General features: G+C 41.8%; 1 protein-coding gene across 2 annotated transcripts in view; it reads right to left on the reverse strand.

Annotated features, from left to right (window-relative positions):
- Positions 1-3,905: 3,905 nt before the first annotated feature.
- Positions 3,906-22,937, reverse strand: part of pard6b (par-6 partitioning defective 6 homolog beta (C. elegans)) — a 56,847-nt gene continuing 37,815 nt past the window's right edge. For both annotated transcript variants that reach the window (XM_061902736.1, XM_061902735.1), the window contains exon 3: positions 3,906-5,156. In XM_061902736.1, coding sequence (XP_061758720.1) covers positions 4,270-5,156 — 887 coding nt within the window. In that variant the 3' untranslated portion in view covers positions 3,906-4,269. The remainder of the gene's footprint in view (positions 5,157-22,937) is intronic.

Here is a 22,937-nt window from a genome sequence, read left to right on the forward strand (position 1 = left end):
TTCCAAACAAATAAATCATTACAAATATTGCTCTCATCAAATCACACTGAATGTCATTCATGTGTAAGAAAAAAAAAAGAAAGAAAATAAAACTAAATGGATTTTTTTTAGGGACGAAACATTTAAAAAGAGACATTTTAACAAATGAAGATAAACTCCTTCGTGTCCTTCATGTTACAGTGTTGCTATCAATGTGCCAAATATCCACTTTGGAAGTAAACTTTCATTTATGGACCCTTCTAGAAAAAAACATTTACTGTCAAGCGTAAGGAAATATGCTTGGACGGACCATAGAAGTCACATCTGTGGAAATATGGAGCAGGGACAGGAAGGAAATAGGCCAAAATACAACCTTAACATCCCACACTTTGGAGACGGGACCAAAAACATGCTTGCAAGGGCCAAGCCAGCTTTTTCTTTGGCTTTTTTTGTGTGACAGCAACAAAAAAGGGTACCGTGCAGTAATGGCAAAGGAGGAAAAGATTATAACCATAGAACTTAGTGAACATAGTGGTAGAGTAGCAACAAAATGTCAACACAGAATGGTACCAATCATGGCAAAGAGAAAACCTTAGAACTTACTAAACATAGTGGTAGTTTAGCAACAAAACATCCATATGAAGACTTCCAGTCATGGCTAAGTGTGATTATAACCTTAGAACTTATTAAACAGAGTGGTAGAGTAGCGAGAAAATGTCAACACAGAAGGACGAAGTGGAAACGTGTGACGATAACCATAGACATAGGGGAGTTACAAAACATTGAAGGGTACCAGTCATAGAACTTGCTAATCATAGTAGTAGAGTAGCAACAAAACAACACAGAAGGGTAGCAATCATGGCAAAGAGGAAAAATGTGACGATAACCATAGACATAGGGTAGTAACAAAACATTGAAGGGTACCAGTCTTGTCAAAGAGAAAAAGTGTGACGATAACCATAGAACTTACTAAACATAGTGGTAGAGTAGCAACAAAACAACACAGAAGGATATTGGTCACGGCAAAGAGGAAACGTGTGACGATAACCATAGACATAGGGTAGTAAAAAAAAATTAAAAAGGGTATTAATCATGGCAAAGAGGAAAAGTGTGGCGATAATCATAGAACGTACTAAAAAAACAGAGTAGCAACAAAACAACACAGAAGGGTACTAATCATGGCAAAGAGGAAAAATGTGACGATAACCATAGAACTTACCAAAAAATGGTAGAGTAGCAACAAAACAACATAGAAGGGTACCTGTCATGGCAAAAAGGAAAAGTGTGACGATAACCATGGACATAGGGTAGTAACAAAACACAAAAGGGTATCAGCCATGGCAAAGAGAAAGTGTGACGATAACCATAGAACTTACTAAACATAATGGTAGAGTAGCAACAAAACAACACAGAAGGACATTGGTCACGGCAAAGAGAAAAAGTGTGACGATAACCATTGACAGGGTAGTTAAGTTTTTTTTAAAAAGGGTACCAATCATAGCAAAGAGGAAAAGTGTGACGATAACCACAGAACTTAGTCAACATAGTGGTAGAGTAGCAACAAAACGTCAACACAGAAGGGTAGCAGCCATGGCAAAGTGGAGAAGTGACGATAACCATAGACATTGACATAGGGTAGTAAAAAACATAGAAGGGTAGCAGTCATGGCAAAGAGGAAAAGTGTGACGATGACCATAGAACTTACTAAACATAGTGGTAGAGTAGCAACAAAACAACACAAAAGTGTAGCAATCATGGCAAAGTGGAAAAATGTGACAATTACCACTTGGTTTAGGAACTTCTATGGTTATCGTCACACTTTTCTGCTTTGCCATGACTGGTACCCTTCAATGTTTTGTTACTACCCTATGTCTATGGTTATCGTCACATTTTTCCTCTTTGCCATGACTGGTACCTTTCAATGTTTTGTTACTACTGTCTATGGTTAGTAAGTTCTATGGTTATCGTCACATTTTTTGTTTTGTAGCTACTCTACCACTCTGTTTAGTAAGTTCTATGGTCGAGTAGCAACAAAACTTCAACACAGAAGGGTACCAGTCATGGCGTAGAGGAAAAGTGTGACGATAACCATAGACATAGGGTAGTAATAAAACAGCGGGAACCAGCCACGGCAAAGAGTAAAAGTGTGACGATAACCATAAAACTTACTAACCATAGACAGTTGTAACAAAACATTAAAGGTATCAGTCATGGCAAAGAGAAAAAAAGTGTGACGATAACCATAGAACTTACTAGACAGTGTTAGAGTGGCAACAAAACATAAACACAGAAGGGAATCAGTCATGGCAAAGAGGAAAAATGTGACGATAACCATAGAACTTACTAAACAGAGTGGTAGAGTAGCAACAAAACAACACAGAAGGGTAGCAGTCATGGCAAAGTGGAAAAGTGTGACGATAACCTTAGAACTTACTAACCATAGACAGTAGTAACAAAACATTGGAGGGTACCAATCATGGCAAAGAGGAAAAAAAAGTGACAATAACCATAGAAATAGGGTAGTAACAAAACATTGAAGGGTAGCAGTCATGGCAAAGAGGAAAAGTGTGACGATAACCATAGAACTTACTCAACATAGTGGTAGAGTAGCAACAAAACAACACAGAAGGGTAGCAGCCATGGCAATGAGGAAAAGTGTGACGATAACCATAGACGTAAGAAATGCAGCTTGTCTGTGAGGTCGCCATAGAAGAGTGTCTGTCCTGGCTGCTCAGTACAATTTGCTAAAGTCAACTATAACTTGACCTCAAAATAAGACATGTATTTCTCCCTGGGTAAAAGCTCAAAATTAGACTTGTTGTCTTATATTTGAGTCTAACGATCAATACAGGTGGCGCAAAAAGCACGTCATTTTTTGTCATAATTAGTGTTTAAAAATATTGTTTCTCAAAAAAAAGGCGTCTTTTGTGTTCAGTACAAATATTCCGCGATTCGCTTGGTCTTTTATGCTATTTCGCCACACTAGTCGCTCGTCGGGGGGCCAAGCATCTCCGTCCAGGCTGCTAAGTACGATACGGCCGAGTTACAAGTCAATACGATAAAAAGGGAATGTTCGTCTTTATGCGAGGGGTTATCAAAAGATACGTCAAGTTAGCTTCTTTTTACACTTGAATGACAGTGAAAAATGTTCAAATATTGCCTGTGGCGACGGCCACAGTTTGACCCTGGAACAGACGAGCTGTTTGAAACCAATACGATACGGACCTTCGATATGCGTATCAAAAATACGATAGATCAGTCAATTCTTCATATATATATATATATATATATATATATATACACACACACATATATATATTTACATGTGTATAGATACATATATATATATATACATATGTGTTTATATACATATACATAAATATGTGTGTATACATATATATATATACACACACACACACATATATGTATGTATACATATATACATGTATTGTATACATAAGTGTATATACATATATACACACACATATGTATACATACATATATATACACACACATATGTATACATACATATATATACACACACATATGTATACATACATATATATACACACACATATGTATACATACATATATATACACACACATATGTATACATACATATATATACACACACATATGTATACATATGTGTATACATAAGTGTATATACATATATACACACACACACACACACATGTATACACATATATATATATATATATATATATATATAACACACATATATATACATACACACATACGTATACACACATTATACATATACACACACACACACACATATATATATATATATCATATATACACACACACACACACACACACACACATACATACACATATATATATATATATATATATATATATATATATATATATGTATATATATATATATATATATATATATATATATATACATATATTGTTTTTTTGTTTTTTTTAAGTATCTGAGAGGCCCAGAAGTTTGCTCTTGAAACACACAAAAAAAAACATAACTATTATAATGATATTGTTATTATTGCAGGTTGTAGTGCTTGCTCAACGTCTTGTGGACGATTGTCGTGCTAAAAAGTCGTTTTGTGTGTTGGACTTCATCAAGGCGCTCACCTCTGCCACCTGGAGGAAGCTAAGGTAAATGCAGAAATGTGTGTGTGTGTGTGTGCATTGTGCCCGCAGTATTTGTGGCGCCGGCGTGGCGTCCAAACACACACATGGAGGTGTTTCAGGTGTAAATGTTAGGACTTAGAAATATTTACATTGTCGCGTGCGGATCTACAGTGTTATGACGGTGCCGTCCTCCTCAAGACTCCGCCTACTCACGGCTCTGTCGGGCGACGGCGTGGAGGACTTGGCCCTGCTCAGCGAGCCGCTGCTGGCGCTGCTGGTCACGCCGCCGTTGACTGAAAGCGGGGGCGGCGAGGCGGCCGCTCGCAGGTTGAGGTGCGGCTCGTAGCGGGGAGGCGGCGGAATGCCGAAGTCGGACTCCGCCTCGATCACCAGGTCCTCGTCGTCCTCGTCGCTGTCCATCTCGCCGACGGGGAAGTTCTGGATAATGTGCGAGGGCGCCAAGGAGGCGGCGGCGAGGCCGGCGGATGAGGAGTAGCCGTAGTAGCTGGCGCCGCTGTCTGAGGAGCGTCCTGAGCTACCGGACGCCCCGCCGCCGCCGCCTCCGCTCCCCCGGACGATGTTGTTCCGCTGGTTGGCGGGCTTGACGGTGATGATGAGGTTGTGGCTGTTGGCGATCATCATGTCCGTCACTTGGTCCAGAGACTTCCCGGCCACCTCGATGCCGTTCACCTCCAGGACCTCGTCGTTGACGGCCAGCAGCCCCGTGCTCTCCGCCAGGCCGCCGGGAACCATCCTGGAGATGAAAATGCCGGGGACCTTCTCCAAGCCCTGCGGCGTGACCCGCACACTGGAGCCGTCGCGGATGTAGAAACCCAGAGGCTTCTCCTGCCCGTGCTTGTACAGCCGCACCCGCCGGTGCGTCTCGGGCAGGATGTCCACGTCGATGATGGAGGACACGGGCCGGAAGTCCTTCGGCAGGCTGATGATCACCGGCGGCTTCTTCCTGTTGGCGTCGGGCCGGAGGAGAACCGCCGAAAGCCCCGTGTTTTTCTTCCTGGTCAGCGAGTCGCTCCCGAAGAAATCTGCTTCCTCTGCAAAGAAATGCATAGAGCAGAAATTAAAGTAAAAAAAAGTTAAAGTACCAATGATTGTCTCTCACACACACACACACACACACACACACACACACACACACACACACACACACACACACACACACACACACACACATACTCACTACCAATGATTGTCACACACACACAAACTACCAGTGATTGTCACACACACAAAGTACCAATGATTGTCACACACACACAAAGTACCAATAATTGTCACACACACACACACACACACAAAGTACCAATGATTGTCTCACACACACACACACACAGTACCAATGATTGTCTCACACACACACACACACAAAGTACCAATGATTGTCACACACACACACACACAAAGTACCAATGATTGTCACACACACACACAAAGTACCAATGATTGCCTCACACACACACAAACTACCAATGATTGTCACACACACACATACAGTACCAATGATTGTCTCACACACACATACAGTACCAATGTTTGTCTCACACACACACACACACAAAGTACCAATGATTGTCACACACACACACAAACTACCAATGATTGTCACACACACACATACAGTACCAATGATTGTCACACACACACACAAAGTACCAATTATTGTCTCACACACACACACACAAAGTACCAATGATTGTCACACACACACACAAAGTACCAATGATTGCCTCACACACTCACACACACAGACAAAGTACCAATGATTGTCACACACACACAAAGTACCAATAATTGTCACACACACACACACACACACACAAAGTACCAATGATTGTCTCACACACACACACACACACACACACACACACACACACACACAGTACCAATGATTGTCACACACACACACACACAAACTACCAATGATTGTCACACACACACAAAGTACCAATGATTGTTACACACACACACACATAAAGTACTAATGATTGTCACACACACACAAACAAAGTACCAATGATTGTCTCTTTCACACACACACACACACACACACACACACACACACACACACACACACACACACACACACACACACACAAACAAAGTACCAATGATTGTCACACACACACAAAGTACCAATTATTGTCTCTCGGTCTCACTCACACACACACACACGTACACAAAGTACCAATGATTGTCACACACACACAAAGGACCAATGATTGTCTCACACACACACACACACACACACACACACACACACACACACACACACACACACACACACACACACACACACACACACACACACACACACACACACACACACACACACACACACACACACACTTAAAGTACAAAGACATTGCATGATATGCTGCTCACTAGTTAGGGACACAGACATTGGCAAAAATAGATTTTGTTTTAATCTGCATAAGAGAAACATCATTTTGCAGTCACAGTAAGCGTCTTTAATGAAGACAGTGCATGATATGCTGCTTGATGGGTCATCGTCTCCTCTGAAGCAAACACCAACAATGGTGACACTGAAAGTGGGACAGAGTATTCAGCAGACTACAAAAGAGACACAGCGCGTTGGAATATCAGCGCACATCTTTTGTGTGCACACCGTTGGATGTGTGCTCTGCATTATCTACACAAAACATTGTGTGTGCACACATCTTTGAAAAAACACCCATCAGCTGATGATTCCAAAGCCACATAAAAAATAATAATTGATGACAATTACAGTATATTTAACATTAATCAGGACCAAAAACTGATTACATTTCATTTTTGTGGAATATTTAAGTTAACTTCATGACATCTTTTATCTTAGTTATCGTTAATAATTTGTATTAATTATAATTACATTAGTTAAGTAATTTAGATTTTAAACATGTATTTCCAATTACATTTTTGTTCAATGTGATCTCAAACTATTATTTTCACAAGTACAGTACGTTTTTAATAATGATTTTGAGTGCATGAGAAAGTGGAAAGTAGCACAAGGTTCTCTTTGACATGATCATTTATGGCCGAGCACGTTGTACAACACAGCAGCAACACAGCCAATGTTGTAGTTGTGGTATAGTGCTGAGTCAGCATTAATAGTGCTGATGAGCTGCTTTAGCACCGCCGGTAAATAACATGTTAGCATCGATTAGCTGGCAGTCACGACGCGACCAAATGTGTCTGCTTAGCACATAAGTCAACATCAACAAAACTCACATTTGTGATTTAGTTGACTTTATCATTGCAAATGCATCTGCAGGTTATCCATACATCTCTGTGCCATGTCTGCTTTAGCGTCGATTAGCGTAGCATGTTAGCATTGATTAGCTGGCAGTCACGGCGCAACCAAATATGTCTGATTAGCACATAAGTCAACATCAACAAAACTCACCTTTGTGATTTCGTTGAATTTATCGTTGCAAATGCATCTACAGGTTATCCATACATCTCTGTGCCATGTCTGTCATCGCCGGTAAAATGTAGAGACACTTTGGCACATTCAATGGGGGTCTGGCGGCAGATTTCTTGCCAGTGGTGCAACTTGAATCCCTCCCTGTTAGTGTTGTTACACCCTCCGACAACACACCGACGAGGCATGATGTCTCCAAGGTTCCAAAAAATAGTTGAAAAAACGGAAAATAACAGAGCTGAGACCCGGTGTTTGTAATGTGAAAATGAAAATGGCGGGTGTGTTACCTCGGTGACATCACGTTCGGACGTCATCGCTAAAAGAGCAATAAACAGAAAGGCGTTTAATTCGCCAAAATTCACCCATTTAGAGTTCGGAAATCGGTTAAAAAAATACATGGTCTTTTTTCTGCAACATCAAGGTATGTCAATCAATCAATCAATGTTTACTTATATAGCCCTAAATCACTAGTGTCTCAAAGGGCTGCACAAACCACTACGACATCCTCGGTAGGCCCACATAAGGGCAAGGAAAACTCACACCCAGTGGGACATCGGTGACAATGATGACTATGAGAACCTTGGAGAGGAGGAAAGCAATGGATGTCGAGCGGGTCTAACATAATACTGTGAAAGTTCAATCCATAATGGATCCAACACAGTCGCGAGAGTCCCGTTCACAACGGAGCCAGCAGGAAACCATCCCAAGCGGAGGCAGATCAGCAGCGCAGAGATGTCCCCAGCCGATACACAGGCGAGCAGTACATGGCCACCGGATCGGACCGGACCCCCTCCACAAGGGAGAGTGGGACATAGGAGAAAAAGAAAAGAAACGGCAGATCAACTGGTCTAAAAAAGGGAGTCTATTTAAAGGCTAGAGTATACAAATGAGTTTTAAGGTGAGACTTAAATGCTTCTACTGTGGTGGCATATTGATATATATATTGACGCTTACATAGGTCTGGTGATAATGTTCCCCTTTAAAAAAAAAAAAAGGTGGGGCGGGTGAGGAACCGGTACTTTTTAGAGGCGGCATGGTACCAAATATGATTTATTAGTATCGCAGTACTATACCACACAACCCTAGTGCTGACACCATCAAACCATAAAGATGGAATATGGAAGCACAGGAGGATGCTGTCCATGTGATTCTGTATTTACATGTTTCTCCGTAGTTACGTGCATTTCCATGGAGTTGTGCACAATCATGTGACCTGAGTGTTACATAAGGTGTCGTGCTGCGAAGTCAAAGTTTGAGCTGACAATACAATGTTGTAGAGGAAAAATGCCTCCAGGGGATGGGTCAGCATCTTCATACACACATGGAAGCACAAAGCGACTTGACTGCAGCAAGTCCTCATCTTCCTAGCCGTGTCTCCATGACGCCAACCCTCAATCCGAGCTATGCATTTGTGAGGGCTCATTAGCGCTTGGACTATAATTGTCTGAACAGCCTCCAAGCAAGACTCTTTAGTACAAACCTGCTTTGGATGTGTTCAACAGTGAAGTACAGAGAGGCAAAAGAGCAGGATTGTATTTTGCAGAAGTTACTATAAATAGTAACCTCTTGATACTAAAGCACAGCAGCTGTGACTGATTATAGACAATACGGTACACTCGAGCTGTGCACAAAAATAAACCTTTTTTTATACATTGCTTGTTATACACACAATAGCCATGTTATAATATATGTTCATATTATGTGGATTAATTGGATTTACTAGGGCAGTGGATCTCAACCTTTTTTCAGTGATGTACCCCCTGAGAACATTTTTTTAATTCAAGTTCCCCCTAATCAGAGCAAAACATCTTTGGTTAAAAAAAGAGATAAAGAAGTAAAATACAGCACTATGTCATCAGTTTTTTATTTATTAAATTGTAAAACAGTGCAAAATATTGCTCATTCGTAGTGGTCTTTCTGGATATATTTGGAAAAAAAAGATCTAAAAATAACTAAAAACGTGTTGGAAAATAAACAAGTGATTCAATTATAAATAAAGATTTCTACACATAGAAGTAATCATCAACTTAAAGTGCCCTCTTTGGGGATTGTAATAGAGATCCATCTGGATTCATCAACTTCATTCTAAACATTTCTTCACAAAAAAAGAAATCTTTAACATCAACATTTACGGAACATGTCCACAAAATAAATCTAGCTGTCAACACTGAATATTGCAATGTTGTATTTTTTTCCGCAGTTTATGAACTTACATTCACATTTTCTTGAAGTATTATTCAATAAATATATTTATAAAGGATTTTTGAATTGTTGCTATTTTTAGAATATTCAAAAAAAAAGTCTCAAGTGCCCCCAGGGGTACGCGTACCTCCATTTGAGAACTACCGTACTAGGGTGTAACGGTACGTGTATTTGTATTGAACCGTTTTGGTACGGGGGTTTCGGTTCGGAGGTGTCCCGAACGAGTTTCAACACGGACATATTAAGTAGCGTACCACACGTTGTGTAAACTTTGATTGATTGATTGATACTTTTATTAGTAGATTGCACAGTTCAGTACATATTCCGTACAATTGACCACTAAATGGTAACACCCGAATAAGTTTTTCAACTTGTTTAAGTTGGGGGTTCACGTTAATCAATTCATGGTAACAATACAATGCACACCGAGGCCATACCTCCTCTTTTCACCGGATATGTCCTCTTTTGCGGGGCTGTCCGGGTGGAGTTTCTTAAATGCCTCAAATGTCCAGGCATTTTAAGTTAAAGGCCTACTGATATTAGATTTTCTCTTTCAAACGGGAATAGCAGGTCCATTCTATGTGTCATACTTGATAATTTCGCGATATCGCCATATTTTTGCTGAAAGGATTTAGTAGAGAACATCGACGATAAAGTTCGCAACTTTTGGTCGCTAATAGAAAAGCCTTGCCTTTACCGGAAGTATGTGCGCGTGACGTCACGAGTTGCAGGGCTCCTCACATATTCACATTGTTCTTAACGGGAGCCACCAGCAATCAGAGCTATTCGGACCGAGAAAATGAAAATTTCCCCATTAATTTGAGCGAGAATGAAAGATTCGTGTTTGAAGATATTGATAGCGAAGGACTAGAAAAAAAAAAAAAAAAGGCGATTGCATTGGGATGGATTCAGATGTTTTTAGACACATTTATTAGGATAATTCTGGGAAATCCCTTATCTTTCCATTGTGTTGCTAGTGTTTTAGTGAGTTTAATAGTACCTGATAGTCGGAGGGGTGTGTGTCTTGAGGCCAGCGTCGGAGGGAAGTCGACGGCAGCTGTATGGACGTCGCAAGCTCAGTTGATCTCTGGTAAGAGGCGACTTTTTACCACAATTTTCTCACCGAAAAATGCTGGTTGACATTTGGTCGGAATTTTTTTTTTTTTTTTGAATCAACATAAAAATACACAAGATACACTTTCCATTAGTGCATCAACCGCCCAAAGAGAACCTCTCCCTCCCCCATTCACAGTCATCCACACCCACTCACACAAAAAAAGGGTTGTTTGTTTCTGCTACCAAAATTCTGGTTCCCACAAGATATATAACAGTCTGCAAGGGACACAGTCCCTGAAACACACATGATTGTGTGTGTCGCCGGTCCACTAACACTATCATTAATTACTATTTTTAATATAATTGTTTTATATGATTTTACTTTCTTTTTTATCCAAGAAAATGTTATTTATTTTTTTTAATCTCATTTTATTTTATTTATAAAACAATAAAAACAAAACAAAAAACCTTATCTTCACCAGACCAGGTTGTTAATTAAATTAGACTTGTCTAAAAGGTTTTTAAAACCAGGTCCAGTCCAGACAATGTCCAAGTTGGGCTCAGCAACACACACCCTCAGTTTAAAGCTTTTTTACCATGAATTGATTAACGTGTTCCCGACTTAAACAAGTTAAAAAACTTATTCGGGTGTTAACATTTAGTGGTCAATTGTACGGAATATGTACTGTGCTGTGCAATCTACTAATAAAAGTATCAATCAAAAAGCTTAAATGTGTGTGTTAGAGGAAATAGTTAAAAATAAAGAAATATTTTTTGGGTTGTGCTAGGCTATTGTTCCCAATAAGTGTTTGATGAGCATTCCTCAACTTTCTCAGTCTTTTTTGCCGAACGTGCCAGCTTTTTTGAAACATCCATCCATCCATTTCCTACTGCTTATTCCCTTTTGGTGCCTATCTCAACTACAATCGGGCGGAAGGCGGGGTACACCCTGGACAAGTCGCTTCCTCATCGCAGGGCCAACACAGATAGACAGAACATTCACACTCACTGAAACATGTTGCAGGCCCCAAATTCTTCCTCAACTTTCTCAGTCTTTTTCGCCACATGTGCCAGCTTTTTTGAAACATGTTGCAGGCACCACATTCTTCCTTAACTTTCTCAGTCTTTTTTGCCACATGTGCCAGCTTTTTTGAAACATGTCGCAGGCATGAAATTCCAAATGAGCTAATATTTGCACACACAAAAAAAAAAGACGTTTTCCAGTTGGAACATTAAATATCTCGGCCTGGCCGTCTATTCAATTGAATATTAGTTGAGAAGGATTTTGCAAATCAGTTTATTCTGTTTTTATTTACCATTTAAATAACGTGCCAACTTCACTGTTTTTGGAGTTTGTACTTAAAAGGTCGGTTTATGACATTTAAATCTAGATTGTAAAATATTCAATCAATCAATCAGTCAATGTTTATTTATATAGACCTAAACCACAAGTGTCTCAAAGAGCTACACAAACCACAAGGGGTGTAACGGTACACAAAAATTTCGGTTCGGTACGTACCTCGGTTTAGAGGTCACGGTTCGGTTAATTTTCGGTACAGTAAGAAATCAACAAAATATAAATTTTTGGGTTATTTACCGAATTTGTAAACAATGGCTATATCCTTTTAACATTGGGAACACTATAATAATTCTGCCCACGTTAATCCACATTAAACTGCCTCAAGTTGTTGCTTTGATTAAATAAAATTAAAAAAACTTTTCTTCTACATATAAAAAGTTTAACATTAAACAGTTTCCATTGAAACTGTTTGTCAACTCATCATGCTTAATTTATTACAGCATTTGGGTAGCCTGTAGTTGACTTTTATTATGTAAATGTTGTATTTTTATCAACATGTGATAGCAGGGACCCTGCTATTCAAAACTAGGCTGCGACATTACTAATGATTCATGTAACTATAGCTGAAAAATAGTACAATTGCAATAGGAGAGACTATTCATCCCTAAAAACGATGTACTTCAATGAAATACCATACAGACAGGGCTCTGCTGCCCCTAAAACACGTACACACACGCACACACAGAAAAATTAGCTAATGTTACGCTAAAAGCTAATTAGCCTTCATCTCAAGCCTATACTGTGAGTGAGCTGAGCTGCAGTTTAAGTTTCTAGAAGGTCAACGGGCTCATAGTGATGTTTGTAATAGTTGTGACTGGGAAGTGTTTTTTATAATTTGGGTAGAGTCCGCTCCTCCCCTGCTAGACGAATATCTGCTCGACGCTAAAGCATAGACTACATCGCTCTGAAGTCTGAATACGCACTGCTGATTGGCTGTTACATCGCTCTGAATACGCACTGCTGATTGGCTTTGTATGTAACCAATCAGATGGTTTGTGTGGGCGGGACAATGAGGCAGAGGCAGAGGCAGAAAGCAGAGCAGCTTGTGAAGACTTCTGCTTCCGAACTGGTTCGGTACGCCCGCGTGCCGAACTGAAACCCCTGTACCGAAACGGTTCGATACAAATACACGTACCGTTACACAATGACATCCTCGGTACAGAGCCCACATAAGGGCAAGGAAAAACTCACACCCAGTGGGACGTCGGTGACAGTGACAATGATGACTATGAGCAACCTTGGAGAGGACCGCAAGGGTATCGAAAGCAATGGATGTCGAGCAGGTCTAACATGATACTGTGAATGTCCAATCCATAGTGGATCCAACATAACGGTGAGAGTCTAGTCCAACGTGGATCCAACCATTTAGACATAGAAATCTTCTCCATATAGTAATAGGCCGGAGGATCCTCCAAGCGTCATTGCTATGGCCGTCACCATAACCAATATTCTAGCTAATAACCGTATTGGTTAGAAGAGTGGAACTTAATGATGCATTGTTTGTGTATTATTTATGAAATTTAACACACACCATCCCACAACAGCAAAAAAAATATTCTAAACCTTAGAAACAGTAATGTAACGATCTGTCACTTACTTTCTGATAGTTTTTCGTGTTTTGTACTTTGTTTCCTGTTCAGTGCTCTTATTTTGTCATACTTCCTGTTTACTCCGCTGAGCACTGTTTTTTGTCACACTCGCCGTTGATTGGCAGCGGTCCTCAGCTGCGGTCAATCAACATAGGTCTATTTATGTTTCACTCGAGCACTCCTCAGTGCTCGAAGTTAAAACCATGTTGGGAACATCTCCATGCAAGACTGCTTTCTGTTTATATCTTTTACTTTGATGAAATTAAAATCATCTTACCGGCTTTCTGCTCTCCTGGATTTTTGCATACTTGAGGTCACACAACTGCAGCCATGCGACATCCCAACAGTAACTTCGAGCCAGAAAATTGTGACCTCGCGAGAATCCCTGTCGGCAATCCTCAGCCGACGTTCTGGACCGCACAATTCCTGGAGGACTTGAAGGCCAGGTTTGTGCGGTCCCAGCCTACAGACGCGGACCCTCTCCCCGCGGCAACGCCACCGGCTTCGGCTCTCCGACCGGCGCGTCCCCCGCCGCCATCTTTCCTCTCGGCTCAACGACTGGCTACGGCTCTCCGACCAGCACGTCCGCCACTTCCTGCATGCCTCGCGGCTCCCGCGGCAACGCTACCGGCTACGGCTCTCCGACCGGCGCGTCCTCCGCCGCCATCCTTCCTCTCGGCAACGCTGCCGGCTACGGCTCACCGACCGGCGCGCCCGCCTCCTCCTTCACGTCTCGCGGCTCCTGCGGCTCCGTCGCCGACTGCGGCTCTCCGACCGGCACGTCCGCCGCCGCCATCCTTCCCGTCGTCTGCTGAGCTGCTTCTCCCTGCTCCTACGCAGCTTCCAGCGGCTGCTCCCCGGCTGCTCTTTTTGCCAGCTCCCGCTCTCTTTTTTGGTCCGCCGAGAGCTCCAGTGGAGCCCACAGTGAGGTCGCTTTTGTCCTCCTGCTGGGACTTGGCACGGGACGTGTCTTCGTCCCTCCTCCTGGTCCCCTCCCGCCCGTCCCTGGTTTTCGCACCGGGGGACTCCGACGAGCAGGCACGTTTTCCCGCATGTGTGAACGGTGTCTGGCAGCCACCTAGTGGAGGGGGGCCCACTATACACTGCGGTGCAGCCAGGCACACAACGCCGGCTCCACGCCTAGCCCCAACGCCGGCTCCACGCCTAGCCCCAACGCCGGCTCCACGCCTAGCCCCAACGCCGGCTCCACGCCGAGCCCCAACGCCGGCTCCACGCCGAGCCCCAACGCCGGCTCCACGCCGAGCCCCAACGCCGGCTCCACGCCGAGCCCCAACGCCGGCTCCACGCCGAGCCCCAACGCCGGCTCCACGCCGAGCCCCAACGCCGGCTCCACGCCGAGCCCCAACGCCGCCAAGAGCAGCACCACGCCGGGCTTCGTCACCGCCGGCATCCGCTATTCCTCGGCCAGCATTTGCTGCTCCTCGCCCGGCGTCATCTGCCGCTTTCACGCCGCCGATGACATCTGCAACAATCACGCCTCCGATGACGTCTGCCGCTTTCACGCCGCCGATGACGTCTGCCGCTTTCACGCCGCCGATGACGTCTGCCGCTTTCACGCCGCCGATGACGTCTGCCGCTTTCACGCCGCCGATGACGTCTGCCGCTTTCACGCCGCCGATGACGTCTGCCGCTTTCACGCCGCCGATGACGTCTGCCGCTTTCACGCCGCCGATGACGTCTGCCGCTTCCACGCCGTTGATGACGTCTGCCGCTTCCACGCCGGCACCAACATCGGCTCCTCAGCCGCCTCCTGCAGAGGTATCTGTTTTGGCTGCAGCCCCCGCCGCTTTGTCTGCTGTCTCCGGGCCTGCTTCAGCGCGCCCGCCTCCACGTCAGCCGCGGATGTGGCCGTGCCTTGGGCGTCCTCCTCGCGGGATGCACTCGTCTCTTTTTCGGCCAATGATGTGGCTGTTCCGTGGCCGCCCGCCCCGCCAGTTCCAGCGGCGCTCTACGCGCCGTCGCCACCTGACTTTCCCTCGCTGGCTGCGGGGACACGAGGTTTGGCGACCTTCCACCAAATCCTCCTTCCATCCTCCCTTACTTTGTGGACATTTTTTTCCATTTTTCTTTTCCAGGGAACATCTGGTATCTGTTCCTTGAGGGGGAGGTCCTGTAACGATCTGTCACTTACTTTCTGATAGTTTTTCGTGTTTTGTACTTTGTTTCCTGTTCAGTGCTCTTATTTTGTCATACTTCCTGTTTACTCCGCTGAGCACTGTTTTTTGTCACACTCGCCGTTGATTGGCAGCGGTCCTCAGCTGCGGTCAATCAACATAGGTCTATTTATGTTTCACTCGAGCACTCCTCAGTGCTCGAAGTTAAAACCATGTTGGGAACATCTCCATGCAAGACTGCTTTCTGTTTATATCTTTTACTTTGATGAAATTAAAATCATCTTACCGGCTTTCTGCTCTCCTGGATTTTTGCATACTTGAGGTCACACAACTGCAGCCATGCGACATCCCAACAAGTAATTGGGTAATTTGGGCCATCCAAAGCTAATTCCAGTCTGGCTTAGACTCAGTGGCAGTGGTCAGGAGGACTTTGAGGGCGGATGTTTCTGGAAACCGAAAAAGACAAACACTAATGGCTGGACGAGGAACAGTGAGACCGAGAAGAGCAAGCCCAAGGAGGGCAAGATAGAGGTCTAAGAATGTGTGGTGATGGCATTCCAAGGGCTTCAAGAACAGTTGTCAGTAATGGATTGGTGGCGCTATCATTTACCATGTAATCAACCAAAATCTTTCACTAATAGAGGCTGGTGAAAGGGTGCAGCCCAATTTGAGGTGGTCAACTGTTTCCTGCTGTTAACTTTGCATATGCATCTTTTAACAAACCAAAAGGTAAGTATTATTAAATGTAAAAATGGTGGCTTTTATGTTAAATGCAAATAATTGTAAAACTGACCCATAAAAGTCAATGGAATTTTTGTAATGTCAACAATAGCCAGTATTTTGAAACCTGGTTGACTGCATGAAGTGAAAACAAGTGTTAATCTTTCAATAGAATAATTTCATTCTGAGTCAGATTTCCAGTGCTTTGGTAAAGTTAGTGTGTGCAGAAAAATGTGTTCTATTTTGAAAAGAAGAGTTAATATATATATTTAACATGTGTTTTTGAGAAGAAAATCAATTTGAACAATTGTGTTTTGGAGGTGTGAGTCTGTTAAGAGTTTAAAAAAGCATCTGAAGTACAGTTAAGCACTTAATAGCAAAGGAAAAAAACAGTAGTATAAAAAATAGCTAAAATGGTACGACTAAAATGTTAGCAGGCTAACCTTAGCATGCGAACATAAGAAAAGTTAGTATAGTTGCAAGATGGCACCACGTGACGGAATCCATGATTTGCAGGTTTAAAAGTACAAAATAACTAACCAACATCCACAATTTTTAGGTTTAAACATAAAAAATAGCTATAATGCTAATATGAAATTTTAGCATACTAACGTCCTGGTAGGTACAAGATGGCGCCAAGTATCTAAATCCATGATTTTTAAATTTAAACAAAAAATAGCTAAAGGCTAGCATCCTAACAATCGTTAGGTTGCAAGATGGTGCTAAATATCCAAGTCCATGATATTTAGGTTCAAACAAAAAATATGGTTAAATGATAGCACAACGAAATTGCATGGGAATATTTTGTATACTTGCAAGTTGATGCCAAATAACGGAATCCATGATTTGTAGGTTTCAAAGTACAAAATAACTAACCAATATGTTTGGTCGCAAGATGGTGCCAAGTATTGAGAGTCATGATTTTTAGGTTTAAACATAAAACAAAGCCATAATGCTAATATAAAATGTTGGCACCGAGTATCCAAATCCAATATTTTTAGATTGAAACATAAAAAATAGCTAAAATGCCAGCATCAAATGTTGGCATCCTAACCTCATCGTTAGGTTGCAAGATGGTGCTAAATATCCAAGTCCATGATATTTAGGTTTGTACAAAAAAATAGCTTAAATGCTAGCACAATAAAATTGCATGGGAATATTTGGTATACTTGCAAGATGGTGCCAGGTAACAAAATCCATGATTTGTAGGTTTCAAAGGACAGAATAATAGCTAACCAATATGGTTTGGTTGCAAGATGGTGCAGAGTATCCAGATCCATGTGTTTTAGGTTTAAACATAAAACAAAGCTACAATGCTAATATGAAATGTCAGCATACTAACGTCCTGGTCGGTACAAGATGGCGCCAAGTAACCAAATCCATGATTTTTAGATTAAAAAAACAGCCAAAATGCTAGCATAAAATTTTAGCATCCTAACATAATCGTTAGGTTTCAAATTGGTGCCAAATATCCAAGTCCATGATATTTAGGTTTAAACAAAAAATAGATTAAATGCTAGCACAACAATATTTCATGGGAATATTTAGTATACTTGCAAGATGGCATCTCGTAACGGAATCCATGATTTTGTCGTTTGTTTAAGTAAAAAATAATAGCTAACCAATATGGTTTGGTTTCACGATGGGTACAAGTATCCAGATACATGATTTTTAGGTTTAAACATAGCTATAATGCCAATATTAAATGTTAGCATACTAACGTCCTGATCGGTAGAAGATGGCGCCAAGTATCCAAATCCATGATTTTCAGATTCAAACACAAAAAATAGCTAAAATGCTAGCATCAAATGTTAGCATCCTAACAATCGTGAGGTTGCAAAATGGTGCTAATATCCTAGTCCATGATATTTAGGTTTAAACAAAAAATAGATTAAATGCTAGCACAACAATATTTCATGGGAATATTTAGTATACTTGCAAGATGGCATCTCGTAACAAAATCCATGATTTTGTCGGTTGTCTAAGTAAAAAATAATAGCTAACCAATATGGTTTGGTTTCACGATGGGTACAAGTATCCAGATACATGATTTTTAGGTTTAAACATAGCTATAATGCCAATATTAAATGTTAGCATACTAACGTCCTGATCGGTAGAAGATGGCGCCAAGTATCCCAATCCATGATTTTCAGACTCAAACACAAAAAATTGCTAAAATGCTAGCATCAAATGTTAGCATCCTAACAATCGTGAGGTTGCAAAATGGTGCTAATATCCTAGTCCTTGATATTTAGCTTTAAACAAAAAAATAGCTTAAATGCTAGCACAACAACATTGCATGGGAATATTTAGTATACTTGCAAGATGGCATCTCGTAACGGAATCCATGATTTGTGGCTTTCAAAGTAAAAAAATAATATCTAACCAATATGGTTTGGTTTCAAGAATGGGTACAAGTATCCAGATACATGATTTTTAGGTTGAAACATAGCTATAATGCCAATATTAAATGTTAGCATACTAACGTCCTGATCGGTACAAGATGGCGCGAAGTATCCAAATCCATGATTTTCAGATTCAAACACAAAAAATAGCTAAAATGCTAGCATCAAATGTTAGCATCCTAACAATCGTGAGGTTGCAAAATGGTGCTAATATCCTAGTCTATGATATTTAAGTTTAAACAAAAAATAGCTTAAATGCTAGCACAACAACATTGCATGGGAATATTTAGTATACTTGCAAGTTGATGCCAAATAACAGAATCTATGATTTGTAGGTTTCAAAGTAGCTAACCAATATGGTTTGGTTGCAAGATGGTGACAAGTATCCAGATCCATGATTTTTAGGTTTAAACATAGCTATAATGCTAATATGAAATGTTAACATACTAACATCCTGGTCAGTACAAGATGGCACAAAGTATCCAAATCCATGATTTTTAGATACAAAAAAAAAAAAAAAAACTAAAATGCTAGCATCCTAGTGAAGTGAAGTGAATTATATTTATATAGCGCTTTTCTCGAGTGACTCAAAGCGCTTTACATAGTAAAACCCAATATCTAAGTTACATTTAAACCAGTGTGAGTGGCACTGAGAGCAGGTGGGTAAAGTGTCTTGCCCAAGGACACAACGGCAGTGACTAGGATGGCGGAAGCGGGAATCGAACCTGCAACCCTCAAGATGCTGGCACGGCCACTCTACCAACCGAGCTATGCCGCCCCTAATATATCCTTGGTCGATATCCTACTCCATATTTAGGTTTAAACCTAAAAATAGCCTATATGCTAGCACAACAACATTGCATGGGAATATTTAGAATACTCGCAAGATGACGCCAAATTCACGAAGTATCCAAATCCAGGAATTTCAGGTTTAAACATACTAAAATGCTAGCACGTGAACAAGCTCTTTGCTTCGCAGCAGGCCCATAATATTACGACATGTAATAGTAATATAATGCAATGCAGTGATCACCTGCTTACGTTAAGTACAGTGTGTGTGTGTGTGTGTGTTAGTCAGAGCCACCTAACAAGGAAAAGGAGACAAAGAAAAACAGTCAAAGACAACAAGACTAAGGTTGTGCTGTTCTGGAAACACTCGGGTTTGTTGATGACAAGCTCGAACTCTCACCACCACACTCTGTGCCGACGTGTTCCTGACACACACTGATACGTGTGTGTGTGTGTGTGTGTGTGTTTGGCAGTTTGAGATTGTGCAGGCGAGAAAAAAGCAGAGCTCGTGCAAAAAGACGTGAGAGAGAAGGAACAAACGCTGACCAAAGAGAGACGGAAAGTGTAATGCATGCGGAGGAGGAGGTGATAAACGCTGAAAAGGAGTATCGGTACATTCCCATGGCTTTGCTATTCCTGGTACTGGATGATAAAAAGCACCTTAAGGCTGTGGATAAGGTAGCAGAAACTAGACGGAGGCCAGCCGGACAAAGCGTGTTTGATGATTGAGTTCCTACTAAATCCTTAATGAGACCATAAGGCTGCTTCCTGTCATCAATTTTAGTCATCAATCTTACATGAACGCAGCTTCCTTCTTGATAAATAACCAAACAATTTATATTTTGTTGTTTTCTTACTGTACCGAAAATGAACTGGAGACAGGTTTTAAGAGGAAGGGCTCGGGTATTAAAAAGGTTTGGTCTGAGCTTCCTTTTTGGTCCACAAGTACCCGCCTTTTGGTCCAGCCAGGCTGTGTACTTGGGTCCAGTTTGACCTGCTGTTCCGTCCAAATCTTTCCAATAGAGAGCTGATCAGAGACTGGACACATTCCACAAAAAATGTACCCCCACCCCCCGCGCACTCCTCTTTCCTCTCCGGCCAGCTTGGGCCTCACTCTGCATTCCTCCTTCACTAATACTATTCCCGCTATCCTCCTCTCTCTGCGGCTGAATTCCTCTCAGAATTACATTAGACTCCTCCTCCTCCTTTCAGTGCTCTAATTACTCCTTACCCAACAATGCCTCACACATCAACTCTTTAATCATCTTTATTCTCCCTTGCATCACTCCTATTAGGCACAACATGCAGTATGATTGTCCCCCACACATGCCTGCTACACTACAGTATTTTACCAGCCATCATACATATAGCATGGTAGAAGCAGTCATACGTAGTACAGCAAAAATCTAAATGTTTTAGTACGACTTTGGTGAACTGTGAAGCCGCACCGCTTGAAGGATTGTCGTCGCATCAAACATAGGAGTATTATTATGGTGTGTGTGTAAGGTAAGACATTATCCGGCGTTTTGTTTCGCAATGTTTTACAAAAGCAACCTTTTTTACATTCTGGTACCTGCTGATCTGTATTTGGGATCTGCATAAATCCTGAAAAATTGTGCGTGTCCGAGCCGACGCCATAGTCGATAAGTCTTCTTTTTCTCTATCTTCTTGTGATGGGACATTGATCCTCCGCTGTTGCCATTTCTAATATATAGTAGTGTAAATTTCTTACTTATATCTGTCGGTAAACTCGCCATGAAAGCACTAAAACATACTTGTTTAGTGAGTTTAGTTTATTCACCCAAGGGAAACATTTCCGGTGTCGTCGTTTACAGATGAAGCGATGCTGCTCCGTTATTGACTGAATTCAAGTCTGAATGTCATTAAAACAGTTAACTCCATCTTTTGACACATCTTCCACTCCCGTCCTTGCACGCTACACCGCTGCAACTAAGATGATGGGTAAAAGACGCTGTCGAAGGTGAGCCACGTAAACAAGACCGCCCACAAAACGGCGCATCCTGACGCGACTGTCAGAAAGCGACTTGAAGACGATCTGTAAAACATCTAAGCAAAATTTTGACCAAAGAACCACCATTACATGTTATGTAGACCACAAGGAAGTGTTTTACATTTAGAAAAAAAATGACACCTTTAATGCGCCCTATATCCCTTAGAAGCAGTCATACGTAGTACAGCAAAAATCAAAATGTTTTAGTACGACTTTGTGAGCTGTGAAGCTGCACCGCTTGAAGGATTGTCGGCGCATCAAACAGGAGTATCATGATGGTGTGTGTATAAGGTAATACATTATCTGGCGTTTTGTTTCGCAATATTATGCAAAAGCAACTTTTTTTACCTTCTGGTACAGGCTGATATGTATTTGGGATCTGCATAAATCCTGAAAAATTGTGCGCATCCGTGCCAACAGACCACTGTTGGCATTTCTAATATAAAGTAGTGTAAAGTTCTTACTTATATATATATATATGTCGGTAAACTCGCCATGAAAGCAGTAAAACATACCGGTGTGAGTTTACATTGTTCGCCCAAGGATTTTTAATGATTAGAGTTCCGGTCGGACAGTTTCTCACGAGAAACATTTCTGGTGTTGTTTCTGGATGAGGAGATGCTGCTCTGTTATTGATTGAAGTAATGTCTGAATGTCCTTAAAACACTTAACTCCATCTTTTGACACGTCTTCCACTCCCGTCCTTGCACGCTACACCGCTACAACAAAGATGACGGGAAGAAGACGCTGTGGAAGGTGAGCCATGTCAATAACACCGCCCACAAAACGGCGCAGCCTGAAGCGACTGCCAGAAAGCGGCTTGAAGACGATCTGTGAAACATCTAAGTAAAATTTTGACCAAAGAACCACCATTACATGTTATGTAGACCACAAGGAAGTGTTTTACATTTAGAAAAAAAATGACACCTTTAATGCGCCCTATATCCCTGAGAAGCAGTCATACGTAGTACAGCAAAAATCAAAATGTTTTAGTACGACTTTGGTGAGCTGTGAAGCTGCACCGCTTGAAGGATTGTCGGCGCATCAAACAGGAGTATCATGATGGTGTGTGTATAAGGTAAGACATTATTTGGCGTTTTGTTTCGCAATATTATGCAAAAGCAACT

The sequence above is a fragment of the Nerophis ophidion genome, linkage group LG06, assembly GCF_033978795.1.
Source record: "Nerophis ophidion isolate RoL-2023_Sa linkage group LG06, RoL_Noph_v1.0, whole genome shotgun sequence".
In the NCBI taxonomy this organism is placed as follows: domain Eukaryota; kingdom Metazoa; phylum Chordata; class Actinopteri; order Syngnathiformes; family Syngnathidae; genus Nerophis; species Nerophis ophidion.